A 26,699-nucleotide genomic window follows, 5' to 3' on the forward strand; every position below is an offset into this window, starting at 1 on the left:
CACACACACACACACACACACATATATATATATATATAAATGTATTTTGAGATCAGGGTCTTACCCAGGTTGGAGTGCAGTGGCACAATCTCTCGGCTCACTGCAACCTCTGTCTCCCAGGCTCAAGCAATCCTTCCACCCCAGCCTCCTGAGTAGCTGAGACAACAGGCATGTGCCACCACACCTGCCTAATTTTTTTGTATTTTTGGTACAGATGGGGTTTCACCATGTTGCCCAGGCTGGTCTTGAATTCCTGAGCTCAGGAAATCCTGATCCTGAAATTCCATCCTGGAAATTCAGCCCAATAAAAGGAAAATAGTTCTATGTGCCAGACAGGCCTGGGTTAAACATACTGTCTTACCATTACCTCTTTAAAGTGGACATTTTCCCACTTTATAGCTGAGAATACAGGATAATAATCAGTGGCATTTGGGGACTGCCACTGTGGACTGTTCAAAGCCCATGCTCAGCATTATCAAGAATTAGCAAGCACTTGCCATTAGGGTACTGACTTAACAAACTATGGCATAATATGGATGGACTCTTACGTAGTCTTTTAAAATTATGAAGCCTGTAATAACTTGGAAAAGTGGTCTGGATACTAAAAAGTTATATGGTGGTAGGATTATGGGAATTTAACATTTTAAATTATAATCTCATCTTCCCAATTAAAAAAGACCACCTCACCTGCTACAAAGCCCAGCTTCTAAGAACACATTGCAAAATTTAACGTTCTGTTCAATTGTGAAGCCTCAGTATTGTCAGGGCAAAGATCTGGAAGGGGGAGCCCAGGTGCAGAGCTGGGACCTCACATACCACAGCAGCACTTCTTCCAGACTGTCTGGCCCAGCACTTTTTCTGCAGAACCTATCCTATGTTTGTCAGGTGGGGGGAGAGGTGTGCAAAATTCTGCATATTTTATACTCCCTTTAAAGAAACGCATTCAAATACGTATCACCTACAACTTTCTAGGCATTGCCTGCTCTCAGTATTGGGGATTCATGAGTGAACAAAACAAAAGTGTCTGCTCTCAACACTTAACATTATGGTGTGCTGGAGAAACCATCTTTATAGCGGGCAGGGACCCAAGGAAGTGTGCGAGTGAACCAGGTAGACACCTCGGGAAAAGCTTTTCAAACTTTCCTGTAGGTGGGAGTGAGGGGCATGGAATCAAGGTTTTCTAAAAAGTTAGAGCTACAACTGCATGTTTTCTATATGCTGATGAAAATGCATAGCACTGGCCAGGCACGGTGGCTCACACCTGTAATCCCAGCACTTTGGGATGCCAAGGTGAGCAGATTGCTTGAGGTCAGGAGTTTGAGACCAGCCCAGCCAACATGGTGAAACCCCATCTCCATTAAAAACACAAAAATTAGCTGGTAAGGTGGCGGGTGCCTGTAATCCTGGCTACTTGGGAGGCTGAGGCAGGAAAATCACTTGAACCCAGGAGGCAGAGGTTGCAGTGACCTGGGATCTTGCCACTGCACTCCAACCTGGGTAACAGAGTGAGACTCCATCTCAAAAAACAAAAGAAAATTCACATCACCATATTAAAGACTTGTCAGGCAGTTATGAAACCCACTTACTTACTCTTTCTTTTTTTTCTTTGAGACAGACTTGCTCTGTTGCCCAGGCTGGAGGGCAGTGGCAGGGTCTCGCCTCACTGCAACCTCCGCCTCCTGGGTTCAAGCGATTCTCCTGCCTCAGCCTCCCTCCCAAGTAGCTGAGATTATAGGCGCCAGCCACCATCCCCAGCTAAATTTTTTTTTTTTTTTTAGTAGAGACAGGGTTTCACCATGTTGGCCAGGCTGGTCGTGAACTGCTGACCTTGTGATCCGCCCACCTTGGCCTCGCCACCACGCCCAGCCTACTCTGACTTTTCTTTACCATGGAACCCCCCTCCTTTTCCTTTTCATGATTAGGAACAGTCCTCAACATTGTTTCCTAAGACACTTTGGAAATGATGGTCTGGTTCCCTTCCAAAACTAGACAGTGGCTCTTGATTGCCTTTGCTTTGTCACCACATTGCAAGGTTCCTTCAGCTGAGCTGTGTTTGGTGAGAGACAGTAGAGACAGAAGAGGTTGATGCTACTGTGTCTGAGTAACATAGGGCAACCCATTATTTTTCATGAGTTTTCAATCCAATTTAGTCAGTTATCTCAACTGGACTCTTACAGGGGCTGCATCAGTCCTGAGAATCTGCTTCAAGAATGAAGTTAAAAACGGGTTGAAATCACCAGTCTATTTGTCAACCTGTCACCAAACTGAAGAGTATCATTCCTTCTCCTAAAGGGTCCCACTAAGTAAAGAAATAAACCAGACACACATACATACACAAAAGCAGTGGAGCGTTAATTACACAAGAGGCACCGATCCTTGCTTTATTCATGTAGAAATATCCAACATTGGGAATCGTGGGTGTAGATACAAAAAAAGGAAAATGGGGGCATAAACAGCAGTTGGGTTCATCGTGGCAGTTGGTGGCAGTTTCAGCCAGTGTGTAGTTGAGGGCCCTCTTGCTTTACCCATCACCCTCCACTGTTTTAGCCAAGGTGTTTGACAACACTTGGCCTGTACTTTAAGGGTCACAGTGATTAAAAACAACAGTCAACACATTTGGGTCTGAGTGACTGCTCCTGGGCTGCTTAGTACGAAGTCTGGCAACAAGAAAGCGAGGAGCAGCGTGTATGCCCTTATCCTCAGCAAGTAAGAACAAGGCAGATCACAGCACAGACACAGAAGATGGCCTTCTCCCATATGCCAGTGGAGAATCCCCTTCCAGCCAAATCCTCAGGAAGCAGAGCACCACACAAGCAGCATTTCTTGGTTTCTCATGGTCATATTCAAAAGCGACTTTTAAATCAGAAAATAGAAAAGCATTTGTGGTGGGTCTTTTTCAAACCCAGAACACAAGTTGGCTAGGAAAACGGAAAGCTTCCTCTGGCATCCGTTTGGACTCCCCCTCTTGGAGGAGTTTCCTGAACCGCACACACATCGCTTCCTCACCAAGAGAGATGCTCAACTAGGATCTTTCTTAGTGTGCCAGTTACAAGACACATTTACAGGCTATGTTTCTAAGACCTCTTAGTGGCCAACGAGGAAGGAGGATACCTAGCACCTTGTATTCCTTCATGTGGTAACAGCTGGGGGAGGACTTGGCAACCATCCTCACATACGGAAAAGAATTCAAATCTACGGAGTCATTCCCTGGACACTGAAAACTGGCAATCCTCCTAAGTATCAAGGTCCCACCACACTCGCGTGGGAGGCCGTGTCTACTTTAACTATGTACCTCAAGAGAAGCAGAGAAGAGAAATGGCTGCCCAGATGAAGCACCTGCCATTGTCCAGTTTCTCAGTCAGAGCCCGGCACACACTGTTTTATATGGTTGGTTTCTTGCTCATTTCACCAAGCACATTTATAGAAAAGAAAACTGAAGGACAAACCAAATTGAAAGAATCACTGTTATAATAACTTTAATTTATCTTGCATTTTACAGAAGTCTATGAACGATTTTAAAAAAGCACCTCCTTACCCCATATCACGTTTCTCTGACAGGTGTTAAAGTAGGCAATGAGTATGTCAACAGCTTGAGCATCAGCGTCTTGCAAGGACTTCAGACCAACCAACCACTCGCCAAAAATCTTGGCAGCTTTTTAATCTTGTTTTTAATACAACGGTATATCCACTCTGATGGCAAACCTGTCCAGCCACATCTCCATAACAAGCTTTGCAAAATCAGTGATTAGCAAATTAGTTAGCTTTGGCACGGAGCTGTGCTCGCTTGCCCGTGACAGCCTGGAAGCCGGTTTTGATACTGGCAACAGAACATCTAGAATGACAAGTTTCGCACTGTAGGAAATAGAGTCGCGTGTCCTTCTGCAGGATTGTGTCCGGTGATCGGCATGTGTGACAAGTGACATATTCCTCTGCAAATAAAGCAACACACAGAATTACCTGGTGGCTGCTGTGAGGTAGAGAAGTTTCTGCCTTCTTAAATACATCTCCTACAAAGAACTCCACAAGCCCAGGCTGAGAATTTAGCTGGGCACCCAGACCAGGGAAGCTCAGCTATTCAAGGGGTAAGATAAACACAAGCTGTCTGTTGTGGCGCTTCCGGCACTAAACATGGGCTGATACTCAATGCCCCAGGATGCAAGGAAGCCTGCCAGCTTGCTTATTCTCATTTCTGTCTAGAGGAGAGCCACTCAAACATGTTAACAGACATGCCAGTTTTAAATAACTAGGAACAAAAGGGGGCCAAGGCCAGGCCTGAATCACAGGCAAGTTTCTCTGACTTGGCCTTTAGCCCTACAATCAACCAGCAGCTTCAATCAGCTGGGCTTTCTTTAAAAATCCAAATCCTTTTCTATCTATACCCCTAGTTAGTAGTCAAGAGCCACCTCCCTTTCAGTATCATTTTGTCTCTGATTTTTTTAAGGCCAGCTTTTCCCAGCTCACTGCAATCAAATGGCTCTTCCTCCAACACTGCAGCCTGATGAGAACATTTCAGGGTGATCTAATGAAATTAATTACACACTTACTGATATATCTTCTCAAGACATTTTCTATCTGTTTCTGTTGGAATCTTCCTTTGATTACAAGTTGGTTATTACCATCTATAGAACCACTATGAAAGAAAAAAAATCTCCATTATTATTGTTTTTTCCTAAAGTAACCAAATTCCAGCACCTTTAAACTTAATGAATTTAAAATATATTCAGTAGCATAGGATAAACTCTAGGACTGGTGCTATACTACTTGGTTTCCCAAAATTTATTATTTATTTATGAGACAGGGGTCTCACTCTGTCGCCCAGACAGGAGTGCAGTGGCGCGATCATGGCTCACTGCACCTTCAATCTCCCAGGCTCAAGCAATCGTCCCACCTAAGCCTACCAAGTAGCTAGGACTACAGGCACTCCCCACTGTGCCCTGCTAATTTTTTTTTTTTTTTGGTAGAGACGGAGGAGTCTCCCTATGTTGCCCAGGCCAGTCTCAAACTACTGGACTCAAGTGATCCTCCCACTATGGCCTCCCAAACTGCTGGGATTACAGGTGTAGGCCACCACACCCAGCCTCAAAATTTATTTTTAATTAAATAGTTTGCATCTAATGATGTACCCATACTAACATCAAATCCAATTAAATCTCCAGTGATAACAATCAGATTTATAATTGATTTTAAGTCTAAAACAAACTGATTCCTTCATTGTGTATGACAGTCCATCCAACAAAGGAAAAAATCTTTTACTGCATCATACCATGTACAAAGCAAGGCAAAGGAGAGAGCCAGAAATATAAAAACATGAAAGGGGCTACATTTGTTTTTTAAAATTCTAAACACCAAATATTTTGATTCAGGCATGGTTAAAAGTATAGTTGATAAAAATATACTAAAATTGATTGTGGTAGCAGTTATACATATTAAGTTTAATATGTGATCATATTAAAAACCATTGGGGCCAGGTGTGGTGGCTCACGCCTGTAATCCCAGCACTTCGGGAGGCTGAGGCGAGTTGATCACCTGAGGTCAGGAATTCGAGACCAGCCTGACCAATATGGTGAAACCCCATTTCTACTACAAATACAAAAAAATTAGCCAGGCGTGGTGGTGGGCGCCTATAGTCCCAGCTACTGGGGAGGCTGAGACAGGAGAATTGCTTGAACCTGGGAGGCAGAGGTTGCAGTGAGCCAAGATCCGTGCCACTGCACTCCAGCCTGGGCGACAGAGCACGACTCCATCTCAAAACAAACAAACAAACCAAAAAAACCCATTGGATTGTATATTTTATTTATATATATATATATATATATATATTTGGGGGGGGGGTCCAAGGGTGGAGGTTTAATAGGCAAAAGAAAGAGAAAGAATAGCGCTCTCTCTTGCGAGAGAGATGGACATCCGAGTGGAACTCTCCTGGATTATATACTTTAAATTTGTAAGCTGTTATCTCAATAAAGCTGTTTCAAGAAAAAAAAAGGATAGTTGAATCACAAGCCACAAACTGTCAATGGTACTTAATGATAAACTGTTTAACAGAAAACTGTTGACAGGCACTTTTGAGAAAGCAAAGCTCTAGGCTAGATATTCTCATTCATTCAAAATTATAAATCATAAAGTGAAACAACAAAATTCAGTCAAGCGGGGTTAAATTTCCTCCTCCACAGATTGTAACCCTTAATCTCCAGGCTACAGTGATTCCAATGCTTGATGTAGAAATTCTTTTTCATTCACTCTCAAAAGAAATGGAATTTTCTCAAAAACCCATTTAACCCATTGACCATAAGTTTACTGGCCACAACTTGTTATAATGGTTTATCCCACCTCTACAAAACCTCTAGATTATTCTAACAATAGAAAAAACAATGCTAGCTTTTGCTCCTTCATTAGTTTGTATAAGTTACAAATAACGATGGTAACAAATTTATATTTAAAACACGCCAGGTGCGGTGGCTCACGCCTGTAATCCCAGCACTTTGGGAGGCCGAGGCGGGCGGATCACAAGGTCAGGAAATCAAGACCATCCTGGCTAACACAGTGAAACCCCATCTCTACTAAAAATACAAAAAATTAGCCAGGCGTGGTGGCGGGCGCCTGTAGTCCCAGCTGCTGGGGAGGCTGAGGCAGGAGAATGGCGTGAACCCGGGAGGCGGAGCTTGCAGTGAGCCGAGATTGCGCCACTGCACTCCAGCCTGGGCGACAGAGCGAGACTCCATCTCAAAAACAAAACAAAACAAAAAAACCCACAGTTCTTCTACAACAGAGCCTACGTATCCACCACGGTCAAGTAAATTACTCCTTAACCTCACACCAAGTGTAGCAAATCCCAACAGTTTAAAGAGAGTAGGAAGAGAACACCTTAATTATCTCTGTACTGCCAGTGAGGCACAGGTGTCAAGCCTGTTAGGTGATCAAGCTGCAGGGACAGATAGACCTCATTGTATCTATCTTGACCGTGCCACTAACTAGCTATATGACCAACTACAGCTTCACTTTACTGAACCTGTTTCCAAGCGTGAAGATAGGAATATTACTTTCTACTTCATAGAACTATTGTGAAGATTAATTGAGATGGCACCCAAAAAAGCACGTGGCACACAAGAGGTGCTCAACATGCATTAGTCATCATTATCATGACCTACTCTACATTACTTATTTTTAAAGGGACATTAGGCTTCCAGATAGTAGTCAAACTCATTGGCATGGGGCCCATGAGATCTTGGCCTTCCTGAATGGGAATGACTTGCTCAGTGCCTTCAAAAGATGAGCCCTGAAGACAGGTAAGTACCTATTTCATCACAGATCCCTGTTTCAATGGTTTCTCCAGTGCCACTCATCAACTTACTAGCTGTATTTCTTCAACAGCCTGTTACCAATTTAGGAAAAAAAAGTCTGACTTTAAGAAAACCGATTCCTCTAAAAATCTAATATTTGCTCCATAAAAAGACTCGAGTTTCAGTTAGTAACAGGAAAGTCTAAACATGGCAGTTCTGTGGTCCTCTCGTTGGTATACCAGCAGACCTGTTCAGATGTCAACTCTGTGCCCTATTCCTAAGCAGCCAAGCTCTCACACAGAAATGAAGTGATTTCACTCCTCCACTGGCCTACAAGTTTCTGTAATAATCAGGTGAACATTTTCTCTAAGTGTGTTACATATCCTTTTCAAGAAAGGTTCTTATGAAATGTCCAGCAGTACTGTATGTAAATGTATATAGTTTCTTACCTTGTACCCAATTCAGCCAACAAAAATGCAAGGAGATGTTTGGGCTGACGATGTAATCTAAAAAGAAAATCAAAATATATAAACCTTATCTCATGGAAATCTCACCAAACTTCTAAAAAATCTGTTCATTGTTTTGATCTGTGATTATTTAGCTATTAGGTGAATTTCACTGCATCGTTTATTTAAACTTTGAAATAAAGATACAGTATATGACACCACTTTTTTTATTGTTAAGAGACAAGGTCTTGTTATATTGCCCAGGCTGGAGTGCAGTGATGATCATAGCTCACTGTAACCTCAAACTCCTGAGCTCAAGCCATCCTCCCATCTCAGCCTCCCAAGTAGCTAGGACTACAGGTGTGTGCCACCATGCCTGTCTAATTCTTTAGTTTTTGTGTAGAGATGGGGTCTCACTATGTTGCCCAGACTGGTATGGAACTCATGGCCTCAAATGATCCTCCTGTCTCAGCTTCCCAAAGTGCCAGGATTACAGGTGTGAACTGAGCCAGATACCACTTGTTTACACTTCAATGCCCATAAGACCATATTACATTTTATGACTATATACATATGAGTAAGCGTCTAGAAACAAGGATGGAAAACATAAACACCGACTTTAGAGAATACCAACTTCCTCTGGGAAGGAAAAAGGGGCCAGAAAAGATACAAAGGTGGCCTTAATTGTAACTATAAAACCACCTTTTTTCTTTTGTTTTTGAGACTATCATAAAATAGCATAAAACCTTCTTTTTAAAGAAGTAAAAAAATCTGAAGCAAATGTGTCAAAAGTTCAACATATACCAAACCTAGGTGATGGATACTTGGATGTTACCAAACAGGCTAATAAATATATATGTTAATCCACATATATTTCCTGTGTAAAATTTTCATTAAAAGAAAGTGTATGTCTAGAAGGGTTCCATGGTAGCACAACAGAAAAATGGAAACATCTTAAATATTCACCAACTAGAGTAGTAGTTAAATAAATCCATTCAAGGGTGTATTCTACTTTTAGAAATATCTCAACATAAAAAAAAAAAAAAAAAAAGATGTACACACACATATAAAATAAAAAACACAAATATAGAGCAATGCCATTCAATATTTTCATTTCATTTTTAAAATCTATACTGTGACACTGTTTGAACTTGTTCCAACGAGCAGGTGCTAACTACAACAATTTGTAAGCTATTTTTCCCCAAAAGGCAATGAGTGAGAACTGGTAAAAATATAATAAAATAGATAAGCTCCTACATTGCTAGCGGGAGTATGAACTGGCACGACCTTGCTAGAAAGCAATGTGCTAATGTTTGCCATAAAAATATCCATTCCTTTTAACTCAGCAATTTCATCTTGCCTTAAGATTCTATTCTGAGCTACTGCAAAGATACATGTATAAAGATGTTCGGTGAAGTTTTGCCTCTGATAATAAAAACCTGGCAGCAGCCACGTCCAACTTATGGAACTGTTAAAATATGTTGTGTAGCTATTTAAAACACTTATTCAGACTAATGACATGAGTAAAACTTTCACAATATATTGAGAAAATAGGTTAAAAACCAGTATGATAGCAATTTATTTTTAAAATATGTACATAAAACTGGCTAAACATAAAAATATTAAACTATGATAAGTTATCTACCTCTTTTTTTTTTTTTTGAGACAGAGTCTCACACTATTGCCCAGGCTGTAGTGCAATGGCACAATCTCAGCTCACTGCAACCTCTGCCTCCCGGGTTCAAGCGATTCTCCTGCCTCAGCCTCCCGAGTAGCTGGGATTACAGGCATGTGCCACCACGCCTGGCTTATTTTTTGTATTTTTTAGTAGAGACGGGGTTTCACTATGTTGGCCAGCCTGGTCTCGAACTCCTGACCTTGTGATCCGCCCACCTCGGCCTCCCAAAGTGGTGGGATTACAGGCATGAGCCACCGCGCCCAGCAGTTATCTACCTCTTAATGGTGGACTTTGCAGATGATTTTCCATTTTCTTTAGCATGTCTTTATCTTCTAATTTTTCTACAATGAGTATATACTACTATTGTCATTAGCCAAAAAAATCTAAACTATTTAAATATATGTAACTAATGAAAACAAATGGTTATCTCTGGGTGGTAAAATTTTGAGTGAATATTATCTCTTTTGTGTTTACCATATTTTCTACAACAAGCATGTAGCACTCAGGAAATTAAAGAACAAAGAGTACATAAGCTCAGTCATCCTAAGGAACCTGCCAGAAAACATGCAGCTGAGGAGCTCAGAGAAAAGCCATTCCCAGACAGTAACCTAGGGCTGACTCTGGCATAGAATGTGATGGTAATTAAGAAAGATACAATCTCATCAACTGTGTCCTGGCAATGATCATCCAAGGAAGAGGCACCCAAATTCAGGCACTTTCCCTGAGCTCACTGCTTGCTTGGCAGGCCTATCCTAGAGCGACTGATGAGCCTTTCCACTCCCTGGGCTCCCACGGCTCCTGTCTGAGGACTACATTGAGCCTCCTCACTCTTCACTACATCTAGTTAGGATCCATCCTCAGTGGGTCAGCATGAGTTGATTTCTCTCACCTCTGAATGCACTAATAAAACGAGCCCTCCTGGGCAACACAGCAAGACCTACGTTTCCACAAAAAAAAAAAAAAATTTTTTTTAATTGGTTGGGCATGGTCGTGTGCACCTGTAGTCTCAGCTACGTAGGAGGCTGAGGCAGGAGAACTGCTGAAGCCCAGGAGATTAAGGCTGCAGTGAGCCATGACCACTCCACTGCATTCCAGCCTGGGCGACAAAGCAAGACCATATCTTTAATAAAATAAAATAGCCCTGAGACTTATAAATTGAAGAAAATGACAGGCTTGAACTGTGAACTCCCTCAACCCCTACACCTGTGTGTTCTTTCCATCTGTAATAAAGTCGACAATAAGGACATTTAACATTCTTAAAAGTGCAATGAGAATCTGGTATTTGGGATGAAGGTACTCCATTAACCAACTTACAGTTTACAGATATCTGTAAAGTTGACAAAAGAAGTTTTCTTGGTTCCTACTCGGACGACCTGTGGAGGTTTCATGACAAATTTCCTTTTCTCCCCAGCAACCATATCTGGATTCTTTTCCCTCATGATGTTGAACACTCGATTCAGCAGCTATAAAAATAAAGTGGTATTCACGAATACACTTAGTAACTGCAGGGGTATAAAGTTCCCCTTTGAGTCATGTTGCTTAACAGCAAATACTTCACTTCTGATTAAAAATACACATGCATTACTACAAGTCTGGGAGCTCCCTGAGGACAGAGGTTCATCCCCAACCAGCATTTGGTTCATTATAGATGCTCAGCAACTCCTTGTCCAAAGTGAAATGAATGAACAACTACTCATTCTGTTGTTTCTATGGCAAAGTACATGATACATGGAAAAGTAAGATTCACGAAAGCCCAAACTAGCAAACTCCAGACTACCCTGGCCCTAAATTAGCTACTGTCACCACTGCCCTCCTAATTCCTAGAGGGCTGCATGCCCTCAGCAGTCCACAAATTCAGGTGGGGACAGTGAGTAGTACTACAATGACTGCTGCACTCTGGGCAGGCTGCCCCACAGGTGCGCACCAGGAATTGCTGTGCACTGGCTGTGTGACCTCTCTGCGTCTGTTCCACCATCAGTCATTACTTCAATGGCCCTTCCAATAAGATTTATCTTGCTCTTCTTTGAACACTAGTGAATAACTTAGCCCCTTTTCACAACAGATTTTGTCTTACCTCCTCGTATGTGTAGTCTCTTTCTGAGCCTGCCCAAGCAGGGCCTGTCTGATTACTGAATGAGATACCATCATCTTTTTTGTTGTCTTCATCTTCTAGAGCTACAGATAAAAAAGATTTTAAGAATGAGGGGTGGGCCCTACTACAATACAAAAGTGGGGATGGGTCTAGAGAAATGAAAAGTTTCAAAGACATTTGTCTTCCCTTCCACAGCTGCATTCACAACAGCCTTAAGCATAAAGAAACCAAAGCTCACAACCCTTTTCCTTAGAAACAGGGATGTTATCACTTTCAAAAAAGGCCCTTAATAGAGACCTCTCTAATTAGGAGTTGATAACATACTGAAATGTTTCTTAATTTAACAAACCAAAGATAAAATAATGCATTGGAATAATTAGAGGAAAAAGAGTCCAACTGTTTTGAGCACTTAAGAAACATCAACATCCATAAAACTCATCTACTGACAAAAGTTCTCTAAAGACCCTATAGCATTTAGAAACTAATAAAACTGTAAACACAAGTTTAAAAAAATTTTTTTAATTAAAAAATCGGGGCCAGGCACTGTGGCTCACGCCTGTAATCCCAGCACTTTGGGAGGCTGAGGCGGGCGGATCACCTGAGGTTGGGAGTTCGAGACCTGCCTGACCAACATGGAGAAACCCCCATCTCTACTAAAAATACAAAATTAGCCGAGAGTGGTGGCGCATGCCTGTAATCCCAGCTACTCGGGAGGCCGAGGCAGGAGAATCGCTTGAACCCGGTAGGTGGAGGTTGTGGTGAGCCAAGATTGTGCCATTGCACTCCAGCCTGGGCGACAAGAGTGAGACTCTGTCTCAAAAAAAAAAAAAAATTCGGTTTATAGTAATTTTCCCAAGCCTGAATCAGTATGTTTTTAATGTAATCACAGTTGACAAATTCTTTAACTGCCATTATCAAGCCAAACACTGTTTCCTTTCAGCTTCCATTATCAGGCAGTAGAAATAAGGGGCAAGAAAAAAATTTTAAAAGCACCCTCTACCCCCATCAAGCCAAAGGCTTGAGTAACCTCTAAATGTGCTGCTGAGTCCTCAGCATTACCTTCATCTTTCTCTAGTATTTCATCCTCATCTGGGAACTTAACATTCTTCTTTTTCTTCTTTTTATTGCCAAGCATAATGTCAAGGTCATCCTCTGGTTCAGTTGGTTCTTGAACATCACTTTCAATCTTAAGATCCTAAGAAAGTGAGATGAGTCTGAACATTTGATACTGGGACTATTCTTTTTTATTTATTTTATTACATTTTCTGTTGAGATGAGGAGGTCTTGCTTTGTTGCTCAGGCTAGTCTCAAACTCCTGGCCTCAAGAGATCCTCCTGCCCTGGCCTCCCAAAATGCTGGGATTACAGGCATGAGCCACCACACCCAGCCTGTTCTTTTTTAAAAATGACGTGGGCTGACATTATTTTGGCAGGGGAAAAAAATCATATATTCAAAATTGAAGTTACAGATAAGAAACACCTGTCAGAGATGGACCAAACTGGCTCACAGAGACTCTTGCCATTTGAACTGTGAATTCTTCAAGACACTTGTGGGATCTTTCCCCCTCATTCATCTCTTTATTCTTCAGCCTTAGGATCTTATAATTATTGTCCTTGTTTCCAAACCAGGCTACTGTCAGAATCACGGCAGAGGCCAGGCGCCTTGGCTCACACCTGTAATCCCAGCACTTTGGGACGTCGAGGCAGGTGGATCCCTGAGGTCAGGAGTTCAAGACCAGCCTGGCCAACATGGTAAAACCCCATCTCTACTAAAGATACAAAAATTAGCTGGGTGTGGTGGCGGGCACCTGTAATCCCAGCTACTTGAGAGGAATCGCTTGAACCCAGGAAGCAGAGGTTGCAGTGAGTCGAGATTGTGCCACTGCACTCCAGCCTAGGCAACAAGAGGGAAACTCTGTCTCAAAAAAAAAGAATCACTTGAGAAAAATCGGATTGACGATCTTCAGCAGGAACAGGGTTCAGGAGTATTTTAAAGAAATTTCTAAGTGATTTTGATATAGTCATTGGGAAAGATTTTTCTGGGTGACACCAAGCATGTGTTTTTCCACACCAACCCTCCAATGCCAATTAGGCGTCCTCCAGTTTAATTCAGACACACACTATCCAGAGTTATCAGATTTCACAGGTTTAAGGGCTCAGTTCCTCAAGACTGCCTTCACTTCACATGCCAGTCACCACGTATTGGGTCCCCATGCTGCCTGCTTCTGTCCAACATGGCTATAAACTCGGAGTTCCCACATTCACCACCAAGAGTCAATAATTTGCCAAAACGACTTATAGAACTTAGGAAAGTACTTACTACTGCCAATTTATTATAAAGGATACAACTCACAAACAGCCAAACATAAGCAATGCATAAGACAAGTTATGGGGGTGGGAGCTGAGGGGTGGCAAGGAAGGCAGGCGTGGAGCTGCCACGCCAGGAACACCACCCTCCTAGCACCTTGCTGTGCTCACCAGCATGTTAGTTCTCCGAACCCATGTCTAGAGGTTTCATTACAAAGGCATGACCAACTGATTACATTATTTACTTATTATTATTATTATTTTGAGATGGAGTCTCACTCTGTAACCCAGGCTGGAGTGCAGTGGCGTGATCTCGGCTCACTGCAACCTCCGCCTCTCGGGTTCAAATGGTTCTTCTACCTCAGCCTCCTGAGTAGCTGGGACTAGAGGCGCACGCCACCACACCTTGCTAATTTTTGTATTTTTAGTAGAAACGGGGTTTTACCATATTGGCCAGGCTGGTCTCAAACTCCTGACCTCAAGTGATCCACCTGCCCAGGCCTCCCAAAGTGCTGGGATTATAGGTGTGAGCCACTGCACCTGGCCAACTGATTACATTATTAACCACTGGTGACTGAGCTCAATCTCCAGACCTTCCCTCTCTGGAGGTGGCAGGGGGACCATTGAAAGTTCCAACCCTCTAAAATCATAGCTTTGTCCTTCTGGTGACCAGCCCCCATCCTAAAGCTATCTAGGGATCCCTTACTCATTAATTAGTATCTGTTTTGTGTGTGCCTACATCCTGAACTGGGACAATGGCTACAGTCATTTCAGAAATCTCATTAGCATACCAAAGACCCTGTTATCACTTTGGAGATTCCAAGGATTTTAGCAGTTGTAAGCCAAGAACGTAAAGAACAAATATTTATTTTTTATTATACCACAGTCAGCCTGGCACCAGTCCGTGGCGTGGTCTTTGGGCATCACTCCAATAGATGACATTATCAAAGAGGGAAAGGCAGAAGCCATGGGGAATTAGGATCAAGTGATGGAATGGAATGGAAACAAAGTAAAGCTTAAGCCCAAGATTAGTTGCCAGAGGCATGGATGTAAACAGGGCATATTAAAACCTAGAAATGAGTCATAAACATCCCAGAAGGCCAGAAAAGGCCAGTCTCAGTTTCCAGCTTTCTGATTTCTCCTTCCTTCTACCAGCTTATCCAGCTCCCTATCCTGAACTATGCCGTCAACCTTACTCATTCATTAATATCTATTTTGTGTGTGCCTACATCCTGAACTGGGACAATGGCTACCATCATTTCAGAAATCTTACCAGCAGAGAAGTTGGAATAGCTGGGAGTAAATAAAGCTCAGATTTGGGATCCCAAATCCAGCTGTGTAGTCTTAGTGCCACATGTGGCTATCAAGACCAATCTGCCAGCTGGGCGCAGTGGCTCACACCTGTCATCCCAGCACTTTGGGAGGCCAAGGCAGGCAGATCACCTGAGGTCAGGAGTTTGAGACCAGCCTGGCCAACATGGTGAAACCCCCTCTCTACTAAAAATACAAAAATAGCCTGGCGTGGTGGCTGGTGCCTGTAAACCCAGCTATTCGGGAGGCTGAGGGACGCTTGAGCCCAGGAGACGGAGGTTGCAGTGAACCGAGATCGCGCCACTGCACTCCAGCTTGGGTGACAGAGTGAGACTTTGTCTCAAATAAATAAATAAATCTGCCCATGGTATTAGCTACATACCATACAAACAGGACACCAGATACTCACCTAGTCTCTAAGTCAATAAATAAGAACTTAGAAATGCTGAATATAAGTTAGCATATACTAGCCAACTTCCAGTGCTATACTATTATTATTTTATCCCAGTAAGATCTACTTCCATACTGACACCAAGACACAACAGAAGGTGGAAAATGGCAAAAAGTATTTTTCTTTTTTTTTTTTTCTTTTTTTTTTTTTTGGAGACAGAGTCTCGCTCTGTCGCCCAGGCTGGAGTGCAGTGGCGCTATCTCAGCTTACTGCAACCTCTACCTGCTGCTGGGTTCAAGCAATTCTCCTGCCTCAGCCTCCTAAGTAGCTGGGACTACAGGTGTGCACCACCACACCCAGCTAATTTTTGTATTTTTAGTAGAGATGGGGTTTCACCATGTTGGCCAGATTGGTCTTCAACTCCTGACCTCAGGTATCTGCCCACCTCGGCCTCCCAAAGTGCTGGGATTACAGGCGTGAGACAGCACGCCCAGTCTGCAAAAAGTATTTTTCAAGGCTTTTCAAAAGCCCTCGGATGGTCTGAAAATTCAGGTGGGAGAGTAGCCCAAGATCTCAAAAACCCTTCAAGTGAATGTCCGTGCCTTGCCTGATGACCAGGATACCTCTAACATCCTCTTACGTTATGACTTCAAAAACAGTATTCAACCACTTATTTAGAGCTAATCTTCCAATAAAAGCTACTGGAGGAATCAACCAACAAAGCCTTGTTAACCAAAACTTTCTGTAGCACATCTCTATGTGTCACCCTGTTACCCAGGATATTTAAATGCCATTTATCATTATAATCTGAGCATTTTTCTCAATTTCCCTATAGTAGAAGGAAAAGAGAATCCCCAAACAGGGAGAGAACAAGATGAATCCAGATAAAACCAGCTTGTTCTCAAGGATTCTAAATTATCATTGAACCAAAATATCTCTACAAACAGGAAAAATATCTTACTCATTTCAGTACTCTAGCAATTACCACACAATGCTTCAAATGCTTGACTTGCTGTAATCACTCATACTTATTTACTGAATTAACTGTCATAAAATTATGACATTATTTCTAAAACCCAATGAATTACTGTATACATTTCCTGCTACATGTGGGATATACTTTATTCACTTGAGTTTGAACAAATAAACAACTTATCAAAGAAAATTTTGAGTAGAGGGCATGAGATATTTGGTGTATGTTTGCTGTTGTGTGTATGCACGCTCTCTCTATGTGAGTGAGTGTGTATACTGCTATTATCTTGGGTTTTATAAATAGATGTGTGGATTCTGCTAAAGTGATTCCTAGGCAGGGTCTTTAAAATGGTAACTCTAGGGAGGAAAACAGATCTTCAGCTCCTTCCCCTTTCATCCATCCACCTACCCCCTCCCTCCTATTCACCTTCCTGCCCACCTGTTACTTACTCCCTGTCCAAAAGAATTTTGAGATACTTGTATTAGCAATCAATTCAGTAATAAGACTTACAGGGTCTCAAGTATCCACAAGATCAGAGAACTCCATAAAACTAGCCTGAGTGCTCTGGTTTGCCTACAGGCCACATTGTCATCAGCTACCAACCACCACTGTGGTTCATTCTTTGCTGCTTAGAGGTACACGTATGAATTTGTGTATATTCAATATGTTACCAAAAGTTTAAGAAACCAAAGGAATATTTGCTCAAAAGGATTTCTCACTCATAGAAATAGTTCTCCACAGCCAAAAATCTCAGTATAGTTAAGGACAAGGGACATTTTGTGATCATCTTAATGGCACACAATACAATATGTAAGACCTAAATTTAAATTCCTTGAACCACAATCCCTTTAAGATACCTAGTCAGACACACTCCCAAGAAAATGACGCTACCAGTGGCAATTAAGTGCTAATAACAAAAGCAAAGCTAGTAAGAGATGAGTCAAAGAGAGGGAAACATCAGCCATTAGCAACCTTGAAAGAGGTCAAATTTTACCTTCAACAAGAAAGCAATACTACCTTTACACCTTCTTCAGCTTCATCAATATCAAATATCTTTTTAGTTTTTTTCTTCTTTTTCTTTTGATTAAAGAAGTTCAAGTCATCTAGATCATCAGAAGCATCTAAAAAGACCAAGCATAATTATTAACAACTAAAAGGCAAAGCATCAAATTATAAGTTACACAAACATAGTTCAGCAATTAATCAAGTCACCAGAAAAGATTGACTGAGTATTAATTAGTCCCTCCACAATCACAAAAGTTATGGTTTTTTTTTTTTTTTGAGATGGAGTCTTGCTCTGTCACCTAGGCTGGAGTGCAGTTGCGCAATCTCGGCTCACTGCAACCTCTGCCTCCTGGGTTCAAGCGGTTCTCCTGCCTCAGCCTCCTGAGTAGCTAGGACTACACGCATGTGCCACCACGCCCAGCTAATTTTTTGTATTTTTTTAAGTAGAGACAGGGTTTCACCACGTTAGCCAGGATTGTCTCGCTCTCCTGACTTCATGATCTGCCTGCCTCAGCCTCCCAAAGTGCTGGGATTACAAGCGTGAGCCACTGCGCCCAGCCACAAAAGTTATGGTTCTGAAAAACAAAATGGTAGGTCATCTCAAAGATCTATAGGAAAAATCTGGTTAGGGGACCATGTTGAGAATATTTATTTAGTAATCTGACCATATCACTCTTCATTGTTCCCAAGACAAAGTCAGAGCTCTAACACAATTTCCAACTCTCCAACTTTATCTTCCACTTCTGCTTCTTGCCTTCCTCACTTCCTCACTTCAATCCCTGGTTCTAACCCTACTGAACTACTTTCAGTTCCTAGTCTAATATACGTGAGGTCTCTCACCTCCAAACCTTCCCGTGGGCCCTCTTACCTCCATCTCACAGAATCTTGGTTAAATTACTTCCACCAAAGCCTTCTCTAAGCTTATCCATCTTTCCCCACAACTGGGTTAGGTATCCCCAGAGTGCTTGGATAGTTATCTTCTGCTTACCCCAACTAAGGTACTTACTACCAGCTTGCTTATCTATCTCCCTACTCAATACTAAGAGTCTATGCCTTGTTCACCTAAATTCTACTGTCTAGCTCAACATTTTATTGAATCAACTAATCATCAAAAGGCCTAACAAATTATTTCACATTCATTAAAATAAGGCTGTGCAGTAAATACAAGTTATCAGTGAAATTTCACCTACCATTAATGAGTAATAATAGGTTCTGTTCAACAAGTTTTCCATTTGACCTGCCATGTTATAAACTAGAAATATTTTAGGATCCCTCTGCTAGAATGTTTTTCAAGAAACTATTTACAAATCTATTTTATCTTATTACAACAGGAATGAGTTACTTTCCTAGTTTGTTTTAAACATGTAGAAGACACTTAGCACAGGGCAGATGCTCACTGAATGTCAGTTGTCTCTATCCTGGCACAGTGTTATATTCAACAGACACAAATAATGTTTATAGAATCATTTCTCTCTAATAGTCAAATTATGTCTATGTTACAGCACAGGGGTAAGTAACTAAAGCTGGTGTCTAACCCCAAATACTTTAGGCTATAATTTTAATCTCTCATATACATTTTCAGACTTGCTAAGACACAAAACTGCCTATCTTAGTACTATTTCTTTCTGCCCACACTCAAATACAACCACCATTAAAAAGTCAGAGAAGAAACCTGATGGGTTAAACTGGAAAACCAGCTCTGGAACAGCAAGGTTTCATCATCTTTGCAACTTGTGAATTAAATGGGAACATCCCTGCAACAAGCCTATCAGAAATCTAAAAAGGTCCGCTGCATACAGACTACTGATGGCCTTGACTTCACTGGAACAGCCTTGTCAGGCTGAGAGGTCGCTGCATATACAAAAGCCAAAACACTCATAGAACCAGGGCTTCTAGGACAACAGTAACTCTCTCACATCAACCACTCACCTTTTTTCCTAGTATCCTCTTCATCAGCTTCCAAATCTTTGTCCTCAGTTGGCTCTGGCTCCACTTCTTTTGTTTCTGAAGGCTGGGTTTCCTCTGTTTGGGTATCCCCTTCCTCATCTAACATAAAAGGCTTCTTCTTCTTCTTTTTCTTCTTGCTCATAGTAGGATCAAAAATCATCTGTTTAAACGACAAAAAACAAAAAGGGACCAAATGATTGTTTTTAATGATGCTCACATTCCAAATATGCTTTATCCTCAAAAGGCATACTCTTAAAAAGAGTATGTGAGACATTAAAACACCAAAGGGGAGTTTACCAAGAAAAAAAAATAAATTGTCCACCCAACCTTCTTGTTACTATTAAACATCAGGTGAATTGAAACATGTACACATCTTTCAATTTGTAAAGTATCACAGATACTTCACTTTCAGTTTCATGAGCAAATTTGGACGTTTGAATGAATCATGGAATTTAGGGAAGGGACTTTGGCAACAACCTATGCTATGCCCCTCACTTTATAGATATAGGAAAACAATACCTAAGCGGGGTGTAAATTTTTTTGTATTGTTTTTTCTTTGAGACAGGGTCTCACTGTCACCCAGGATAGAGTGCAGTGGCATGATCACAGCTCACTGCAACCTCAACCTCCTGGACTCAAGTGATCCTACCATCTTAGCTCCCCAAGTAGCTGGGACCACAAGCATGTGCTACCATGCCCAGCTAATTTTTTTATTTTGTAGAGACGGGGTTTCCCTCTGTTGTCCCAGGTGGTCACAAACTGCCACGCACAAACAATCCTCCCACCTCGGCCACACAAAGCAATGGAATTACAGGTGTAAGCCACTGCACCTGGCCAGGGGTATCAATGTTTTATTCAAGGTTGGTAACTTGGGGCTGCTACACAGAGACTTGAAAGACTTTTGACCTGATTAAAAAAACAAAATTTTTTTTAACTACAAATCTTCAAGGAAATCCATCAGCAACTCTTCATATAGCAAATCTCTGAGTAAGAGAAACCTCTATACAACATTTCACTCTGCTTTTTGTTTAACGCTAAAGGTTCTTTTTTTTTTTTTTTAAATGAAACAGGGTCTGGCTCTGCTGCCCAGGTTGGAGTGCAGTGGCGTGATCTCAGCTGAATCCAACCTTGACCTCCCAGACTCACACCATCCTCCCACCTCAATTTCCTGAGCAGCTGGAATTACAGGCGTGCACCACCACACCCAGCTATCTTTTGTATTTTTAGTATTGATGGGGTTTCACCATGCTCCCCAAGCTGGTCTTGAACTCCTGGGCTCAAATGATCCACCAGCTTCAGCCTCCCAGTGTTAGGATTACAGGTGTGAGGACCATGCCTTGCCCCAAAATTCTCTTATTTTTATCTAAATGTCCACTATAGAATAGGTGAAAAACTAATTTATAATTTGTAGACTATCTGCTTGCACTGATCACTTGAAGAAAGAAAAGTTATCTAGACATAATAGTTTAAACAACATACAGGGCAGACACCTGATGGAGTAGAAAGTGCAGGAGGCCAGGCGCGGTGGTTCACGCCTGTAATCCCAGTACTTTGAGAGGCCAAGGCGGGCAGATCATGAGGTCAGGAGATCAAGACCATCCTGGCTAACATGGTAAAACCCCGTCTCTACTAAAAATACAAAAAATTAGCAGAAGGTGGCGGGTGCCTATAGTCCTAGCTACTCGGGAGGCTGAGGTAGGAGAATGGTGTGAACCCAGGCAGTGGAGCTTGCAGTGAGCCGAGATCATGCCACTGCCCTCCAGCCTGGGTGACAAGAGCAAGACTTAGTCTTGGAAAAAAAAAAAAAAAAAAGAAAGTGCAGGGTCTTTGAAGTCAAATAGAACCTGATTCAAATCCCAAGTATTTTTTTCCTGAACCCCTTACCAATCTCTCTCCATATTCTATTAATATTATGCTTAAATTCAGCATTCTGCCCAGTGATCTGCTGTGGACAGCGTAATAGTAAAGTGTTTAAAAGCACAAGTCTGGAGCCCATCTGACTCGATTCAAATTCTGACTCTGGCTTGTACCTGTGTTATTCCACGGCTCATCTGTAAAATGGAGACAAGTAGCAGAATGACAACAAACCACATAAGGTTACTGGGAGGGTTAAAGAAGTATGTAAATGTAAAACACTTGCCATAGTGCCTGGCACATAAGTACTCGATAAATATTAGCAATTGTAATTTATATAATACTTTACCATTCACAAAGCATGGTTTTCTCTTGATTCCTATCACTGAAATTTCATCAACTCAGGTGCTCTAACTTCCCAAACATATAAAACTCTCAAAAGCTTCCCAAAATTGATTCTAACATAAACTTATTTATGTCCCAAGATCATTAATGAAACTAGACTGAAACCAAGCTACAGTCTGTAATAAGGTAATACAGTTACTGTCCTTGCCCAGTAGAGAAGTATGGTATTTGCAAAGCATTTTCAAAGTTAGTCTTTTCTCCCTTAACAAGGATCCAACTGTATAAATAATTAAATCTGAAATGCAGTCAGTCTGAAGAACATTATCTGGCCAACTTAAAGAAGTGTCCCTACCAAGATAGACGAGCAAAGAGGAAAGAGTCCCCCACTGCAAGGAGTACTGCAATAATACAGGGAAGTAGCTACATTTCATCTTCATTCTAGAAATAGGGAGACTTGGCAAAAGGACAGACAAAACTCTAGACACTATAAATTTGGTTCTGGAAGGGATTACAATCCATTTATTGCATTTTTTCAAGCATCAAGTTCCCTAGAATAGTAATTGCCTTTTAACCATTATTCATCAAGACAGACTAAAGATGGAAAGGATCCTGATATCACCAGAAGACAGCCTCACAAGTGCCTTCTTGTCCCTTGAAAAACCTGATGGTCTACAGCTAAACAGTTTGGTTGTAGCCTTGTAAAGGATAATAAACATGCAGGAATCATAAACTGAAATAATTAACATCTCTCTCAATTACTGTCTGGATACTTAACATACATACTCATTGCCTTATTTTATTCATACCATCCTGCAAAGTACAGTTTACAAATAAGGACCAGGGATCCCGAAGCAGCACCCAAAGCAGACCTCCCCAAAGAATGAGGCCATGTTAGTCTTGACTAAAATCATGGCTTTTTAAGAATTTCATCTCTAGCTTCCAAATTATAAGCTGACTACACTCCAAACTGGTTTTCTTTTATGAAACTAGTTTGGATTTGAAAAGCAAATAGCTGTTGACAGTGCACTTATGGAAAACTACACATCACTTGAGTTATATTTTAGGTTCACAACAAAGCCTTCAAAAGCATAAATTTTCTATTTTCAACTTCTCAAGTTTGATTGGAGAGGGCAAAGAAAAGGTGTACCAGCTAAAATTACCCTGAAATACTCATCAAATCAGAAGCTTCCTCTCATAGATCATACCTTACCCAAGAAATCAACTTTATAGCCATACTATACCCAGAAGCAGGTGTGAGTCACAAAAGAACCCACAGAGAAGCAAGACATTGATCTAAAAGTTCCTTCCAAAGGTGACCAGAACAAATGCTAATTGTTGCCATCTCTGTGTGATATGATTGTGGGATTTTTTTTTTTTTTTTAGGGACGGGAGTCTCACTATGTTGCCCAGGCTGAAATGTAGTGACTACTCTCAATTGTAATTATAGCGCACTGCAGCCTCAAACTCCTGGCCTCAGCGTCCTGAGTAGCTGAGACTACAGATGTGAATGCCACCATGCCTGGCTTAGATTCTGTTTTTCTTTGTATTCTTTTGTGTTTCATAAACTTCACACAACACACATCCCATTTTGAATCAAAAACTTTTTTTTTTTAATTTAAAGCTGCTTTTTGCAAAAACACCTTACCATATTTTATGAAAACCCAATGTTCTGACTCCTTGTGAATGGGACCTAGTAGCAAGCAGGCAAGTATTAAATATTGATGCTGCTTTTAACAAATAGTCTGAAAATTACTGAATGCCTATTGAGTAGGGGATTTTTCTTTTCCCTTACCAGGTAGCAGCCATATTTCTAAGATTCTGCTTTTTAAAGATCATGGTTCCATGTTGGGAGGCTGAGGCAGGAAGACTGTTTGAGGCCAGGAGTTCAAGACAAGCTTGGCCAATAAAGCAAGACCTCGTTTCTACAAAAATTAAAAAATTAGCGGGTGCAAGAGCATGCGCGTGTAGTCCCAGCTACTTGCGAGGCTGAGGCAGGAGGATCCCCTGAGCCCAGGTGACAGAGGCCACAGTGAGCTATGATTGTGCCACCGCACTCCAGCCTGGGAAACAAGAGCGAGACCCTGTCTCTAAAAAAACAAAAAAACAAAAACAAAAAAACAAAAACAAATCATAGTTCTACTAGGTTGAAAATGGTTATGTTTTGGCGAGTTTTTGGCTTAATTACCAGGTTTAAAAATAAATGTGTGTAGTTTATTTCACACATTTGTGAAATAAATTTATTTCAATTATATATCAAAAAAAACCAAAAAAAAAACAAAAAAAACAGAAGGCTGGGCATGGTGGTTCACGCCTGTAATCCCAGCACTTCAGGAGGCTGAGGTAGGCGAATCAGAAGGTCAGGAGTTCAAGACCAACATAGTGAAACCCCATCTCTACTAAAAATACAACAAAAAGAAAAATTAGCTGGGCATGGTGGCAGGCGCCTGTAATCCCAGCTACTCGGGAGGCTGAGGCAGGAGAACTGCTTGAACCCAGGAGGCGGTTGCAGTGAGCCGAGATCACGCCACTGCACTCCAGCCCAGCGACAGTGCGAAATTCCATCACAAAAAAAAAAAAAAAAAAAGAAAGAAAAAAACAGAAATATGAATAAAACAGAAAATTACTTTTTAATAGTAGCCTCTTTAATTGTCTAGCCTGACCACCAGGCAGAATTACTTCCACTCTGGGAAAGTCCTTGGCAGTTTATAAATCATTTTCAAGTACAGAGTTTTATCTGATCCTCACAAGTCTGTACAGTAGCCAGATGTTAACGGAATGGCCTAAAAATACTTACCTAGTCAACAGCACTACAGGAACCAGGCCCTATACCCTATTCTTCATACCCCTCGCTACTCCTAACTTCTACCTGGCAGAATGGAAGCCAAAGACCAGGGTTCTAGTCCTACTAACTTTCTGCATGATCTCGGACAAGTTAATCTCCCTTGGCCCTGGTTTCCTGTAAAATGCAGTTGGACCGGCACCCCTAAGTGGCCAAACTAATACTTTATTGGCTTCCAAAGTCCTATGCCGAAATGCTGGTTCTGCCATCTTTGCTTCACAAAATTCTGTTCATCCAGCAGTAATGCATTCATATTCCACTTCTTTCAAAACCTAATCCCACTGCTAAAAATGATCCCTCTAGCCCTCCAAGTCACTATGTTGATGGTCCTATTTCTACCTTGTGTGTCAACTAGTTGACCCATACACAGAATAACACCCCATGGGATCTTGCACATGTAAGTACTGTATTTGCCAAAGGTTATGAGAAGTTTGAAAAATGAGTAGAAACAAAACAAGTGTGAAACACTGCCACTCTCAGAACTTTTGAAATACAGCAGCCTAGAGCAATGTCTATAACCGCCAAGGACCATATACAAACTTACAGTTTCTCTAAGCCATTAAGATCCTAGTCAATCTGGAATTCTACTGGTTCAGCCACTTAGTATTTGATCATGGGCATTATACAACTCTGTAACACTCAAAATTTTTCATCTCTAAAATGGGCACAACAATAGACCTATTTTACAGGACTGTTGTGAGAACCAAGTAAGACACTGGAATCCCGTCCAGAATACATTCCAAATTCCTTAACTTCGTCTTCACAGCCCTCCATGAACTGGTCATTACCTGCTTGGCAAGTGTTCACCCCTTAACTCTAACCAAACTGGAGATTATTCTATTTCCTGTGAGCACATTTACTGGCCTTTCTCGACCATTTCTTTGCCCTTGTGATCAAGGCTTCCTATTGCCTGAGGAAATTCTCAACACCTTACAGGGCCTCCCCCAATGTTAAGCAATACCTACTGGGAGTACTTAACATCAACTTCATTTTAAGTCGTTAGATGTTATATCAACTAGGATAAATTTGAGGGAAAGGGATTTGAGGAAATTCACTGAGATCCAAGTACCACGGTAGAAAAAGATCCAGCCAGTTTCACAGGCCAGACTTCCCGCTCGCGTCGCTGGTAGCCCTCTGTTAAGGGAAGCTCAGGGGCTCGCCCGGAAACTTTCCGGGAAGGTCAGTCACTTCCTGAGGCTGCAGAATCTTTTTCTCTCGTTCTAACCCCATCACCCCCTCGTCTTTTTAAAAAACAATGCTAGGAAGACAAACAAGGGCGGGATACCGGCCCCGACAAGACAGCCTAGAAAGTTTTAACGAGGGCGTTATACCAAGCCAAGAGAGGCTCCTCGCGGCACCCCTGGCACCCCCGGCACCCAGTGAGGCGAGCTGGGGCGGCAGTGCCCAGCAGAAAGGAATGCAGGGATCGCCAGCCCCAGTCTCGTTCGGGGTTATTAACTGGGCATTCGAGCCCCTTCCGGGAGGGCGACTCAACGTGTGCTCTCCATTCCGGAAACGCCAACCACCGCAGGAGGTCCGCCTCGGCGCTGCCGCCCTGAGGAAAGCGGGCTGCGGCCAAGCCTGCGGCTCCGGAGTCCTCGCCGGCTCTGCCGCTCCGGGCCGCCTAGGCGCGGCTGCCCCACATGGCGGCGGCCGGCTGCTAGGCCGCAGGCCCGTTCTCCCACACTGGAGTGGGTTCGGCTTCTCGCCTCAATCCTTAGCCCTTACGCCGGGCTCAGATCCTCACCTCGTCCCCAGACATGGCTGCGGCTCGAGTGGGCTCGGCACGGACGGGAAGTCAGACGGGTCAGCCCCAGGCCCCGGCGGCAGCGCTGCTCCTGCCGATACCTCTTCCCACCACCGCACTAGGCTCTTGCATCAGCGAAAGGGAACGACACCCCGCCCTCTTCTCCAAGCGTTGGAAATGCGCCTGCGCAGAGCTCGCCAAGGCGCAGGCGCGCACAAGAGCCAACCTAGCGCGCTTCGTGTGGCGCGAGTTACCAGGCGACGCGGCGTCGCCAGGCATGCCGGGATTTGTAGTCCACTTATAAGAGGGTTGCGCTTGCGCTGTAGCCGCCTAGCGACCTGTGCGCGGCGTCTGAGAGAGCTGCAGCCGGAAGAAGGTTCGGCTGTTGACACCGCCTCAGCCTTTTGGAGCATTCTTTTGCGCTGCTTGTAGAGTGAATTGGGGTCCCTTCCTCCTAGGTTAGGGTAGTGGGTTAGACACTGAGTCGT

At 42.4% G+C, this 26,699-nt stretch overlaps 1 protein-coding gene across 1 annotated transcript; it reads right to left on the reverse strand.

The window, feature by feature from the left end:
• Window positions 1-2,351: 2,351 nt before the first annotated feature.
• On the reverse strand, window positions 2,352-26,344 carry EIF2S2 (eukaryotic translation initiation factor 2 subunit beta; the record flags this gene model as incomplete). The annotated part of the gene is given in 9 exon segments (NM_001134174.1): window positions 2,352-3,929; window positions 4,545-4,630; window positions 7,727-7,783; window positions 10,716-10,864; window positions 11,476-11,576; window positions 12,553-12,688; window positions 17,492-17,595; window positions 19,409-19,586; window positions 26,212-26,344. Coding segments are annotated over 9 exon segments (1,002 nt in total). The 3' UTR covers window positions 2,352-3,753.
• Window positions 26,345-26,699: the final 355 nt, after the last annotated feature.

Source organism: Pongo abelii, chromosome 21 (assembly GCF_028885655.2).
Source record: "Pongo abelii isolate AG06213 chromosome 21, NHGRI_mPonAbe1-v2.0_pri, whole genome shotgun sequence".
Taxonomy (NCBI): Eukaryota; Metazoa; Chordata; class Mammalia; order Primates; family Hominidae; genus Pongo; species Pongo abelii.